The 13,615-nt window shown below is 44.6% G+C and overlaps 1 protein-coding gene across 4 annotated transcripts in view; it reads right to left on the bottom strand.

Annotated features, from left to right (window-relative positions):
* Positions 1-13,615, bottom strand: part of LOC141098583 (cytochrome P450 2K1-like) — a 243,856-nt gene that overhangs the window by 163,237 nt on the left and 67,004 nt on the right. For 2 of the 4 annotated variants that reach the window (XM_073586489.1, XM_073586493.1), the window contains exons 1-2: positions 3,643-3,795; positions 3,255-3,451 (exon numbers count right to left, since the gene is read on the bottom strand). In XM_073586489.1, the coding sequence (XP_073442590.1) occupies positions 3,255-3,434 (180 nt within the window). In that variant the 5' untranslated portion in view covers positions 3,435-3,451; positions 3,643-3,795. Of the gene's footprint in view, positions 1-3,254; positions 3,452-3,585; positions 3,605-3,642; positions 3,796-13,615 lie in introns of those variants that run through there. The other 2 variants (XM_073586492.1, XM_073586490.1) reach the window with 2 other exon arrangements.

Genomic DNA, 13,615 nt, shown 5'->3' with positions numbered 1-13,615 from the left:
ATTTGGTTAAGTGGAAGGGTTATGGTCAGGAGGATAATTCCTGGGTCTCTGCCTCTGATATTCATGCCAAAAGATTGGTGCGTGCCTTTCATCGGGCTCACCCTGATCGCCCTGGTGGCGTGGTTGAGGGTTCGGTGACCCCTCCTCAAGGGGGAGGTACTGTTGTGAGTTCATTTTTCCCTTCAACACTGAGGCCCGATGAACTCCCTTATTTCTTTAGCTCTGTCCTCTGAAAATACCTGAGTGCTGATTTAGTTTTTGAAGCCTAGCTGCTTCAGGGCCTTTTTCCACATCAGCTGGTTGGCTTATGTCTTTTACAGGGTTTTGGCAGATTGCAGATAGCAACCTTCCTTTCCTGTCCTGTTTAGATTAGTTTGGGCCCCATCATTTGCTCAGCCTATCTTTCTATCTGTGTGTGTTTTTTCATCTTGCTTCACCTTCATTATATGTTGGGGGCTGCCTTTTACTTTGGGGTCTGCTCTGGGGCAGTTTAGATTTCCTTTTCTGTCTTTAGGCTATTTAGCTCTCCGGCTGTGATCGAGGGGTCTAGGGCATCGTAGGAACCCCCCACGGCTACTGCTAGTTGTGTTGATAGGTTCAGGGGTCTGCAATCTGATGGTTGCCAACTTCTCTGGTTTTTTGAACGTAGCTCCTATTTTTGTGTCTGCCTCCTACGGTGACTCTATTATAACAATGTGCCAAAGGAGAGGACATTTTCATTCCAAGAATTCCACTCATTCCATCTGATTTGTTTTTTTGATTTTGAACGCCTCCAGTTTCCAGTTCAACTGCTATTTGCAATGTCCATTAACAATGCTCAGGGACAGTCCTTGAAAGTAGTAGGGATCGATTTTCAAATCTCCATGCTTTTCTCATGGTCAACTTTATATATATATATATATATATACTAGCTGAAGAGCCCGGCGTTGCCTGGGCATAGTAAACAACTGTCGTTAGTTACAACAAATTATAATGATTATATTGCACATAAAAACATTTCACATCATATATTCAACACTACAGATTTGCAACACAAATTAACTAAACGATTACCCAAGTATTGATAGTATTTTATTTTCAACTCATTCAAGAGCCTTTTGATAAGCAATAGTTTTGTCTTTCAGTGCAAAGATGAACAGATTTTTGGCAGTTCCAACTCTTGAACAGACCATGTAAAGTTGACCATGAGAAAAGCATGGAGATTGCTAATCGATCCCTACTACTTTCAAGGACTGTCCCTGAGCATTGTTAATGGACATTGCAAATAGCAGTTGAACTGGAAACTTGGAGGCGTTCAAAATCAAAAAAAACAAATCAGATGGAAAGAGTGGAATTCTTGGAATGAAAATGTCCTCTCCTTTGGCACATCCTGTTTCTGAGCTGTGTACCTAACCCTATCCTGTGTGAGAATGTCTGCTGAGCTGTGTACCTAATCCTCTCCTGTGTGATACTTTCTGCTGAGCTGTGTATCTAATCCTATCTTGTGTTACTGACTGCTCAGCCGTGTATCTAATCCTATCCTGTGTGATACTGACTGCTGAGCAGTGTATCTAATCCTTTCCTGTGTGATACCGTCTGCTGAGCCGTGTATGTAACCCTATCCTGTGTGATACTGACTGCTGAGCCGTGTACCTAATCATATTATATGTTACTGACTGCTCAGCCATGTATCTAATCCTATCCTGTGTGATACTGACTGCTGAGCCATGTATCTAATCCTATCCTGTGATACTGACTGCAGAGCCATGTACCGAATCCTATTCTGTGTGATACTGCCTGCTGAGCTGTGTATCTAATACTATTCTGTTTGGTACTGCCTGCGGAGCTGTGTATCTAATTCTATCATGTGTGATACTGACTGCTAAGCCGTGTATCTATTCCTATCCTGTGTGATACTGACTGCTTATCTGTGTATCTAATTCTATCCTGTGTGATACTGACTGCTGAGCAGTGTATGTAATCCTATCCTGTGTGATACTGACTGCTGAACCATATGTCTAATCCTCTCCTGTGTGATACTGCCTGCTGAGCTGTGTATCTAATCCTATCCTGTGTGATACTGACTGGTGACCAGTGTATCTAATCCTATCCTGTGTTATACCATCTGCTGAGCCGTGTATCTAACCCTATCCTGTGTGATACTGACTGCTGAGCTGTGTATCTATTCCTATCCTGTGTGATACTGACTGCGGAGCCGTGTATCTAATCCTATTCTGTGTGATACTGTCTGCTAAACCGTGTATCTAATACTGTTCTGTGTGGTACTGTGTGCTGAGCTGTGTATCTAATCCTATCCTGTGTGATACTGACTGCTGAGGCGTGTATCTAATCCTATCATGTGTGATACTGACTGCTGAGCTGTATATCTAACCCTATCATGTGCGATACTGACTGCTGAGGCATGTATCTAATCCTATCCTTTGTGTTCTGACTGCTGAGCTGTGTATCTATTCCTATCCTGTGTGATACTGACTGCTGAGCCATGTGCCTAATCCTCTCCTGTGTGATTCTGACTGCTGAGCTGTGTATCTAATCCTATCCTGTGTGATTCTGACTGTGGAGCTGTGTATCTAATCCTATCCTGTGTGATACTGGGATCCCCCTGTAGTCTGTGTCAGAGGGTGGTCTGTGTTGGCACGGTAATAAATTGTGTTATTTCCAGCTTTACGGAAGGACGGTAACACCATAGAAATGATAAGAATAATAGGCCAAATTGTTTGGTGAATTGGAACACGTGGGGTTAAAATTTTGCCTCACAACATAGCCTATGACGCTCTCGGGGTCCAGACGTGATACTGTGCAAAATTTTGTGGCTGTAGCTGCGACAGTGCAGATGCCAATCCTGGGCATACACACATACATACATACACTTTTTCCCCATTATGTACCTAGGGGCAAAATTGTCTGGTGAATTGGAATGCACAAGGTTAAAATTTCACCTCACAACATAGCCTATGATGCTCTCAGGGTCCAGACGTGTGACTGTGCAAAATTTTGTGGCTGTAGCTGAGACAGTGCAGATGCCAATCCCGGACAGACACACATACAATACATACATACACACACACACATTCAGCTTTATATATTAGATTCAAGCTAAAAAAATCCAAGCAAACTGTATGAAGAAAGTCTACACTAACCAAACCCTTCTAAATTTTTACTCTCTTCGCTATGCGACTTATTTTATTCCCATTCCTTCCAGGCAGTAGAATCATAACCGTTTAGGATAATGTAGTCAATATACTGAATGTTACCTCGTGCATTGTCAGATATGGTCTCTTCATGTCTAGAATGTGCAGATTTCCAATGATTGGTAGCGGACGAGGTCCGGGGGGCAAATTATAAGCATTTTTGTTCCGTCCGAAGAAAAACAGGACAAAAAAAAGACATAAAATAATAGACAAAACCAATGTGATGGGATCAGATGGGATCATAATGCCAGGAAGGGTTTCTGTAGAAAGGCAAATAGAAAGTTATAAATGTGCAAATATCTATTAACATTATCTTATCTATGCATTGCATGTCCTTCTTTCTTTCTTTCTTTCTTTCTTTCTACAGAATATCTATAATTCTATCCTACCGTACCTAGAATCCTTCTGTATTCTCAGTGCTATTTTTCTATCTCTCAGCATTTATGCTTACGTTGTAATGAAATGTCCCCGACAGGATCCTGCTCTTCAGTGTGATTTTGCAGTTCTGATTCACATTATATAACACTGAAAATGTGATGTGATATTTACAACCCGCCCAGATATCCGGGCCAAGAAATTGTTTTCTTTGAGGTTTGCTGTGCTATGGAGCAAAGTTTTCCCATAACAGAGTTCAGCTACAAATTAAATCTAACTGACTGCAGGACCCAACATGTCCATGAATAGCACAGACCAGTGGTGAGGATTTTCAGATCGGTGGTCTACGTTCTCCTACAGCTGGAGCTGGTTATACACATGTGGTAGCTGTTGGCTGATCGTAGGCTCGGTGGATTGCTATTCTCCATACACATGAATACACATCACAGCCAATGGGAGGGAGGAATAAGTTGCTGTCAGACTCCTCCAGGGAAGACGTATTACCAAAAAAAATCAAAAAGGGCAGGATCCTTATCTTCCCCCATATTATCTGTTTAATAGGATTCTGGAGGCCTTCATTGATGGTCAGTCAATCCCACCGATATTGGAGTGTTCAGCTGACTTTAATCAAATGTGTACGCTGGCCTTTACAGCTGGGGGCTTTGCATTGGGCACTATGTGATCTACTTACAGGGAATTCTTCTGATCAAAATGTAGGTCACCTATATTCCTCTAAAAGGACTGAAAACTAGAAGTTGAATAACCAATTTGTTGGAAATCCAGCAAACTAATGGCCTTTTTTATTGGATTCTAAAGACCAGGAACCAGCAAGGTTTTAGAAAAATGTTTTACTAATCTCTCCTCAGTCCTATTCATACCTCTGCTGCTGCCTCCTTTCCTCCAATCGGCTCGTCTGTTACCTCCTTTATGTCTTCTACCTTCTTGGCTTTCCAGGCCTCTAATGCTGCTGTTCTTAACTAGACTCCATGCTGTTACTTGAATGTTACGCTGCAATCAGTCACTTGGGGCACAACGTAAGTCATTAACTTTCATAGTCAGGTTTATGCTGTTATACTAATTAAAATTATACCTTGGTTGATGAAATCCATCTTGTGGTTGTTGTTTAATCTTTATTTGTAGTTTTCAGTTAATGAGATTCTCATGCTTCGGGGAGTCCTGTGGTCAGGGCTATGTGTGGCCTGTGGACGGCACTTTATGTGGTGCTCTATTTACATATACATCTATATGGGCTTATGACAGGTCACCGATCCTTCACTGACCTGCCTCCTATTTTACATAATGCATAGAATATTGTGAGGTCTCCTTGTCCGTTTTGTCTGATCCTGCATTGTCTAATCTGTATCATGCTTCAATTCCCGACTTGTCTGCTATCCAGAGATGCACAGTCCGTACCAGTGGCCGTCCTGTCCTCTACCCAGAGCCACACAGACTGTACCAGTTCCAGATGCTGTTTTGCCTGCTATCCAGAGCCGCACAGTCTGTACCTGTACTATTGGCAGCCCTGTCCTCTACCGAAAGCCACACAGTCTGAACCCACACCAGTGGCCAGCCTAGCCTGTCTACTACACTGTATCCAATCCAATGTCTCTGATCCTTGGTGTCAGCTGCAACTGTTCTGGACATTGTCCTGGAGTCATACCTGACAGCTATCTGCTGCACAAGCCTGACTTCACGATCAGAGGCTCGAGTGAAAATCAGATAGCTGGTCCATTATGCTCTTACAGGGTAGGCCTGGCCTGTAGTGCAATGGTTCGATGATCCACAAGAATTACAGAAATTTTACTAAAAGGTGATGGAGTAGAATCTGTAATATTGATATACTATATTAGTAAGCAGAGATTGGAGGTCTCTTGGATGTTCAGGTCCGGCGGGCTCGCTAGAACAGTTAAAAAAAAAGTTAGGGTTTGGGTACCAAAACAGTATCTGGACCCAAACCCTGACCCAATTCACTCGAAAGAGGGGCCCAAACAGCAAGTGTTTGCCATGCTGTCATGTGCAGGACAGCGTGGCAAACAGTGCTTCTGATCTGTGGTAAAATCATTACTGTCAGTCAGAGAGTCGTGTTTCTCTCGCTGTCGAATGACAGCATGAGCCTGTAGCTGTGATCGGAGGTAAAAAGTTTACCTATGGTCACTGGAGTTGGCTGAGGGAACTACTGCTCGCATCAGCCTATGCCTGCTGCCACTAATAACAGCAAGGGCAGGCAGTGGCTGATGAGAGGTCTCATGCGCTCTCGGTAAATAATAATAAAAAAAACCTGGCATAGGTTCCCATGTATTTTTCATAACCAGCAAGGCAGAACTGATAGCTGGGGGTTGCAACCCTCAGCTGTAAGGGTTAGCAAGGCTAGTTAGTTATCACTTTTTTTAATTATTTAAATAAACGATAATTTTTGACACATACTACTTTAATGATTCTAAATTAGACCATATTCACATCATCGCCCATTCCATTGAAACCTTTGTCTACTGTAATAAAACAAATAACCATATCACTCACTTGTCCATCATTCTGTCCTATGCCGCAATCCATGTCTGGGGGATAAACAGTTTTCAACCTGGACGTTGCCAAGATGCGACAGTCCAGGCTGAGAACCACTGATGAATGGGCTGCTGCAAGTGCAGCATCAGTGACTAGCGGTGACTTCATCGAGGTTACTGCGGGTCACAGAGACTGCATTCCCAGCCGGGCCAATGACCTGAAGTGACCTTAGTAAGATACCAGCTATCAAAGCCAGAAAGTCTCATGGTGCTCAGTGAGCTCAGAGTTCACCGCAGTTCACTGTGAAATTTTTGACAGCCAGCCTTGCTAAAGCAGACAGCTTGGAGATGGTGTTCTAACATTGGTAAAAGGCCATTGATATTGCCCCACCCAGACTAAAAATTGCAGCCTGCAGCCTCCTAGAAAAGGCACACATTGGTTTCAATTACAAAATGTGTAAGGCGTGCATTAAGGTACGGCGAAATGGAATTGTTGATGGTTGTACATGCAGATGCCAAGAACGTGGGGCAGGTGTGACTACACCTGTGGCTGAAGGACAAAAAACATGCACATCCATGATGCATAGGTTCCTGTCCCACTTTGCATGGAGGCGCAATGCACCACTTGTGAAGACAGAGCAGTGCGAACAGGTGGTCAGTTGGAAAGCAGATAATGCTTCCAGCAGGCTTGGCAGCACCACACAGTCTTTCACATGGTCGAGTCTCACCAGCCTAACGTCTGGATCACTTAACCCTAGAATGCGTGACGTCATAAATCTACACTTTTACGTGCAAATTATATGGAGAGACTCGCATAAATAACTTTTGCAAGTTTATTTTCAAAATTGCAAAATAAAATATGAATAATGCACATTTTTATTATAATCGTTTGCAGAAAACACCAAAAAAATTTTTTTTTTCAAATTTCAAATATAGATATCAAAAACACACCAAGGTATATAAATCTAGAGTAAACTAGCTGCAGCTACATTTCTTTTCTACCTTTTTCTTTTCAATTTTATTGGTCTTCCAAACAATTTTCACATGCTATCTTTTCTGTAGAATGTTCTTGGCAGACATTTTCCCCCCAAGTGGTACAATATCGCTCAGTTTTCCTATCTAAATTTCTTGGACAAGTAAAACAGCACTTTAGTTTTCTTTCTCCTGGCCCTGAAGCAGCTCTTATCTTTCATACTTTCTTTTAGGTGGTGTACAATTCTTGGGATTTTGGTGGCTCACAAGCTCTAACCTTTGCAAGCTTCTTATAGAAACAAAGATACTGAAAATGAGTCAGACTTCCTCCCAACATCATATAATCACAGGTCTTTCAGCAATTACCTCACAGTGTATACTGTCCTCATTACTCTCTACACAGCTCATTACCGTATTCAGAAGAACCTGAGATGATGTCATGGCCTTATCACTCCCTCCCAAAAATCATGTGACATCCTCACAAGGCATGATCCACCCCCTGGCCCCTTCACCAGCAACCCTGACTACAAATAAAGTAACTTGAGACACAAACACTGCTGAGTACATGATAAAAATAGCGGGAGCCTAAAAGCCCCCATTCCGTAAAGATGTGGTTTTCCCCAAAAAAGCATTGTTACACCAAAATGCCTATCAGCAAAAAAAATATGAAAAACTGTATATTACCAACAACGACATACTTGAGGAATACCTAGAGTTTAAAAATTCTGACGAAAGTAATTTTGAAGATAATAGCAAAAAAGTAAGCGCTTTGGCCTAAAAGTCCCCCAATCAACATTCTAGTAATCCTCACCCTGATCCTCCTTCTCCCCACCATGTTGAGTCCCAGGTAACCAGTGATCCCTCAGTAGGATACTACAAGGAGCTTTTTACACCATTAATAGAGATAGGCGAATCCAAACAGTAAAGTTCGGCGTCCGTACCGAACACCTACTATTCGGGAACGGAAACCGACCACAAACTTCACCAAGAAGTTGGTGTTACTGTTTGGGTTCGGCTGCCCGAACACTGGGCGTTTGTCGCGCTGTCATGTGCATGGCAGCGCAGCAAACACAGCTTCTGATCAGTGGTGAAATCATCCCCACCAGTCAGAGAGCCACGGTTCCCATGCTGTCAAAAGACAATGTGGGTGCTCAGCTGTGATCAGAAGTATAAAGTTTACCTCGGCTCACTGGTGTCAGCTGATGGGACTACTGATCCCAACATCCAACACCTACAGCCACTAATACCAGCGAGTGCAGGAGCGACAGATGGGAGTATTCATTAGCCGTTCCTGCGCTGTAAATAATAAAAAAAACGGCTTAAATTCACCTGTATTTTTTCTAACCAGCCAGGGAAAACTCACATCTGGGGGCTGCAACTCTCAGTTGTCAGCTTCAGCAAGGCCAGTAATCAAAAATAGAGGGGTTCCCAAGCTGTTTTTTAAAATTATTTAAATAAATAATTAAAAACGGCATGGGGTCCCCCCATTTTTGTCAACTAACCTTGCTAAAGAAGACAGCTGGACGCTGATATTCTCAGGCTGATAAAGGGCCATTGATATTGCCCCCCAGCCTAAAAATAGCAGGCCATAGCTGCCCAGAAAAGGCACATCTATTAGATGCGCCAATTCTGGCACTTTGCCTGGCTCTTCCCACTTGCCCTGTTGCGGTGGCAAGTGGGGTTCATATTTGTGGGGTTGATGTCACCTTTGCATTGTCAGTTAACATCAAACCCACAGCTTAGCAATAGAGGTGCGTCTATAAGACACCTATCCAATACTAATCCTATATTTGTATGGTAAATAAAGACACCGTTAGTGAGGTATTAGCTGATATTTTGGCCAAAATACTTGAGCCCGTAAACTGTGCCAAAGTTCCTCACGCTTACGAGTCCCTACATTAAACAAAATAGCAAAGCCACTAGGAAGACTCAAGGTCTCCAAAAATTCATTTTCAAACAGCAGAAAAAAAGGGAGCAACACTTACCTGCCTAGGTCTAAGAGCAAATGCACTGCAGGGTGCAGCCGAGCCCAAACACGTTTGGTTTCTTATGAGGGGTGTTCAGACTGGGATAAATTGAGGGTGTACTGTCCAGCCGGCCTAGTCGAATAGTAGGGGCGTGACTAATAGGCTGTGAGCCAGACACTGTGTAGTTCCCTTGTGTGAACAGCGCCCTATGCGATCCTTTATTGTGCAATTTTATACTGGGCAGTCACCCCCTCCAGGAATGGGTATGTGGAGAGTGGCTGTTAATCTAGTATTTTGCACCTGTGTTGCTAACATCTTGCTTTATGGGCTGGCTGCACCCTGCAGTGCATTTGTTCTTAGACCTAGGCAGGTAAGTGTTGCTGCCTTTTTTTCTGCTGTTTGTAAATAAAGACACAGCCAGAATAAAGTCCTTTATTTGAAATAAGACAAAACAATGTTTTCGATTTTTATTTAAATGCCTAAGTCCAGTGAACCCCTTGTTCTCCTGTAATAAAAGTAAAATTAAAAAACAAAAATATACCATACCTGTCTGTTGTTCTGTCCCTTGCCATAATCCATATCTGGGGGATAAACAGTTTTCAACCTGGGCAGGGCCAAGATGCATCCTTTCAGGCTGAAAAACACTGGTGGTGACTAAGCAGCTGTGAGTGCATCCTCAGAAACCAGTGTTGACATTATAGAGGTTACATCTGGTCACTGAGGCTCCGTTCCCAGCTAGGCTGAACTGCGGTGAACTTGGTGACATCTCCACTAGCACGGTGAGAAAAATTTTCATGCTGCTAGCGGGAACATCACCGCAGTTCATCCCTGGAGTGAGAGATGGAAAGTTCTCCTAGTAGCATGGGTCTAGAAGGGTGACCAACCAATAATTAGTGTTGGCCAAAATGCATACAATGCGAGGGTCATGAGAAAGCCAGAGGAATATAAACTCAGCCATATATGCCAGACTGCCAACAGAAAAGACATCCCTATTATCATCAAAAGGATGACTGCATCTTCTCCTCCTCATCTTCATCCTCCTGCTCATCCTTCATCTCCTTCACGTCTTCTGGCCATCCACACTAATCAGCCGGAATTAAGGTGGTGTGGGTAGTGCTATCTGCAGTGCAGGCAACCAGCTCCTGGTGTTCCTCTTCCTCATTATCACCCAATCTGTGTTGTGAAGATGAGATGAGGCTGGGCTGTGAAACATCACCCTGAATAGTTTCATGTGGGAGCTGGAAGTTGCAAACGCTGCTCCAGCACTGTCAGGGTTGCGGCAGCTGTAGCTGACTTTCGGAAATAAGCACTCATGCCGCGTACTTTCACAAGTAGGTTAGGCATATCTGGGTAGGTTTTAAGAAACCACTGAACCACTAATTTGAGTATTTGGGCCAGGCATGTTACATTTACAAGGTTGCCAAGCTTCAGAGCCACCACAGGTTTGGGCACTGTCACACACGACCATCTTTGGTTGTAGGTTCAGGGACTATAGCCACATGTTAGTTTGGTCTGTTGGACCTTTCAACAATTTTGTGGCCGTGTTTGGCTTGTCACCTAATAAGAATAGGTTCATTCCTTCCCTGTAACAGCATCAGTAATGGCACGACTGATGTTATGGGACACGTGCTTGTGTAAGGTGTGGGACAGCACACCGGGAGAAATATTGGCATTTGGGGACAGAGTACAGAAGGACAGCCGTCATGATGTTGCAGAAGACTTCCATCTCCACAAGCCTAAACGTCAACATTTCTAGGGTAAGAAGTCTTGAAATGTGGCCATTTAGTATTGTGGCCTGTGCGTGGGTGATTGCGTATTTACATTTGCATTCCAAGGACTTGGGTGCTTGGATAAGGACGTGGACATAGTTGCTGACAATGATTGCAAGCGAGCAACAACAGGTGCAGGAAAGCGGGCATCTTCGCCTGCATCATGGAAAGGGGATTGGCATGCATGTGCTACGGGGAAGACGCAGTGGTTGGTGTCTTACTCATACACTGCTTCTGGACCCTGGAGTTCATTCTAACTAGTCTGGTGCTTTTCTGTCATGTTAAACCTGGCTGACACCCTCTGACACCGCCTCCCCTGCTGCTCTGTGTTACGGCGGCCTCCACTTCACCCACACTCCTCGCCCTGGCAACAGACACGGTGGAGGAGTGGGTCTTCTCCTTTATTCCAACTGCACCTTTAACCCAAACCCACCTCTTCCCTCCCTAATCCTCCCCTCTTTTGAAGTCCACTCTGTCCGCATCTACTCTCCCTCCAACCTCCAAGTAGCCGTCATATACCGACCTCCAGGCCTGACCACTGCCTTCATTGACCAATTTTCTACCTGGCTTCTTCACTTTCTTTCAACTGACATCCCCACTGTCATCATGAGTGACTTTAACATCCCCACTGATACCCTTCAGTCAGCAGCCTCCAAACTCATGTCCCTTACTTCATCCTTTGGACTTACTCAGTGGTCCTCCTCAGCCACCGACACAGACGGACACACACTAGACCTGGTCTTCACCCGCCTCTGCTCCCTATCTAACTTCACAACCTCCCCTCTCCCTCTATCTGACCACCATCTACTCACTTTCTCATCCCTGTCCTCCTCTCCTGGCACCCGTGTCCAGCTACATGCGCACCCCCGCAGAAACCTTGCACACCTAGACACCCATGCGCTCTCTGACTCTATTCTACCACTGGCATCCATATCCTCACTCCAAGACACAGACAGTGCCATTGCTTTCTACAATACCACTCTCGCATCAGCTATTGACATGGTCGCCCCTCTCGTTCATGGCAGAATGCGACATACCAAAAGACAACCCTGGCACAATAACACCACTAAAAAGCTCTGGCAAGTGTCCAGGGCTGCAGAGCAGCGTTGGAAGAAAACAAATTCGCAAGATGACTTCACTGCATTCAAACAGGCAACACTCGCTTTCAAATCTGCCCTCACCTCTGCTAAACAGGCCTACTTCACAACCACCATATCTTCCCTATCCTACATTCCCAAACAGTTATTCAAGACTTTCAACTCCCTCCTCCGCCCACCACTGCCCCCTCCAACCTCCATCATCTCTGCTGAGGACTTTGCCACACACATCAAAAATAAGATCGACCAAACAAGACAAGTCTTCATTGTTCAACCACCACAACCCCTTTGTATACCAGACAATGCCCAAGCCCCATAACCTCCCTCTTCAACATCACTGAAGGGGAGCTTAATCGTCTCTTCTCCAAATCGCACCTCACAACCTGTGCACTTGACCCCATCCCATCCCACCCCAACCTCAACATCACTATTATCCCATCCCTAACCCACCTTTTCAGCCTATCCCTAACATCTGGTACCTTCCTGTCTGCTTTTAAACATGCCACAATCACGCCTATACTTAAAAAGCCAACCCTTGACCCAGCCGCTATGTCCAGCTATCGCCCAATATCACTGCTCCCATTCGCTTCCAAACTCCTGGAGCTGCACGTCCACGCTGAACTTTCCTCCCACCTCTCATCTAACTTGCTCTATGACAATCTACAATCTGATTTCCGCCCCCATCACTCCACTGAGACTGTCCTGACCAAAATTACTAACGACCTACTTACAGCCAAAGCAAACGGACAATACTCTATACTGCTTCTAGACCTGTCCTCTGCATTCGACATAGTTAACCACTGCATCCTACTACAGATCCTCTCCTCCTTTGGCATCAAAAAAATCGCCCTATCCTGGAACTCTCTCTGTTAGAGTCCCCCAAGGCTCTGTTCTAGGACCCCTACTCTTCTCAATTTATACCCTTGGCCTGGGTCAACTCATAAAGTCCCATGGATTCCAGTACCACCTTTATGCTGATGACACTCAGATTTACCTCTCTGGCCCAGATGTCACCTCTCTGCTGCCCAGAATCCCAGAGTGTCTATCAGCCATATCCTCCTTCTCCTCTCGCTTCCTCAAGCTCAATGTGGACAAATCTGAACTCATCATCTTTCCTCCATCTCACAGATCTCCCTTACCTGACATATCTATCACAATTAATTACATCACGCTTTCCCCAGTACCGGAAGTCCGCTGCCTCGGAGTAACCCTTGACTCTGCCCTGTCCTTCAAACCGCACATCCAAGCTCTTTCTACCTCCTGTCTCCTCCAGCTCAAAAATATTTCCAGAATCCATCCTTTCCTCAACCCTCAATCTACTAAAATGCTTGTTCATGCCCTCATCATCTCCCGCCTTGACTACTGCAACATCCGTTTCTGTGGTCTCCCTGCTAACACCCTCGCACCTCTCCAGTCCATCTTTAACTCTGCTGCCCGACTAATTCATCTCTCTCCTCGCTATTCCTCCACTTCACCCCTCTGCAAATATCTTCACTGGCTTCCATTCCCTCAGCGTATCCAGTTCAAATTACTAATACTGATCTATAAGGCCATCTATAACCTGTCTCCTCCATATGTCTCTGAACTAATCTCCCGATACATTCCCTCATGGAAGACCTCCTTCTCTCCTCCACACTTATTCGTTCCTCACCCAACCGCCTCCAAGACCTCCTGAGTAGCCCTCATCCTCTGGAATTCCTTGCCCCAACATGTCCGACTTTCAACCACATTCAGATCCTTCAG

Source organism: Dendrobates tinctorius, unplaced genomic scaffold, assembly GCF_039654945.1.
Source record: "Dendrobates tinctorius isolate UK_male_01 unplaced genomic scaffold, ASM3965494v1 ptg000093l, whole genome shotgun sequence".
NCBI classification, from domain to species: domain Eukaryota; kingdom Metazoa; phylum Chordata; class Amphibia; order Anura; family Dendrobatidae; genus Dendrobates; species Dendrobates tinctorius.
Note: the sequence above shows the minus strand (reverse complement) of the source record. Positions and strands in the feature narration are given on the sequence as shown.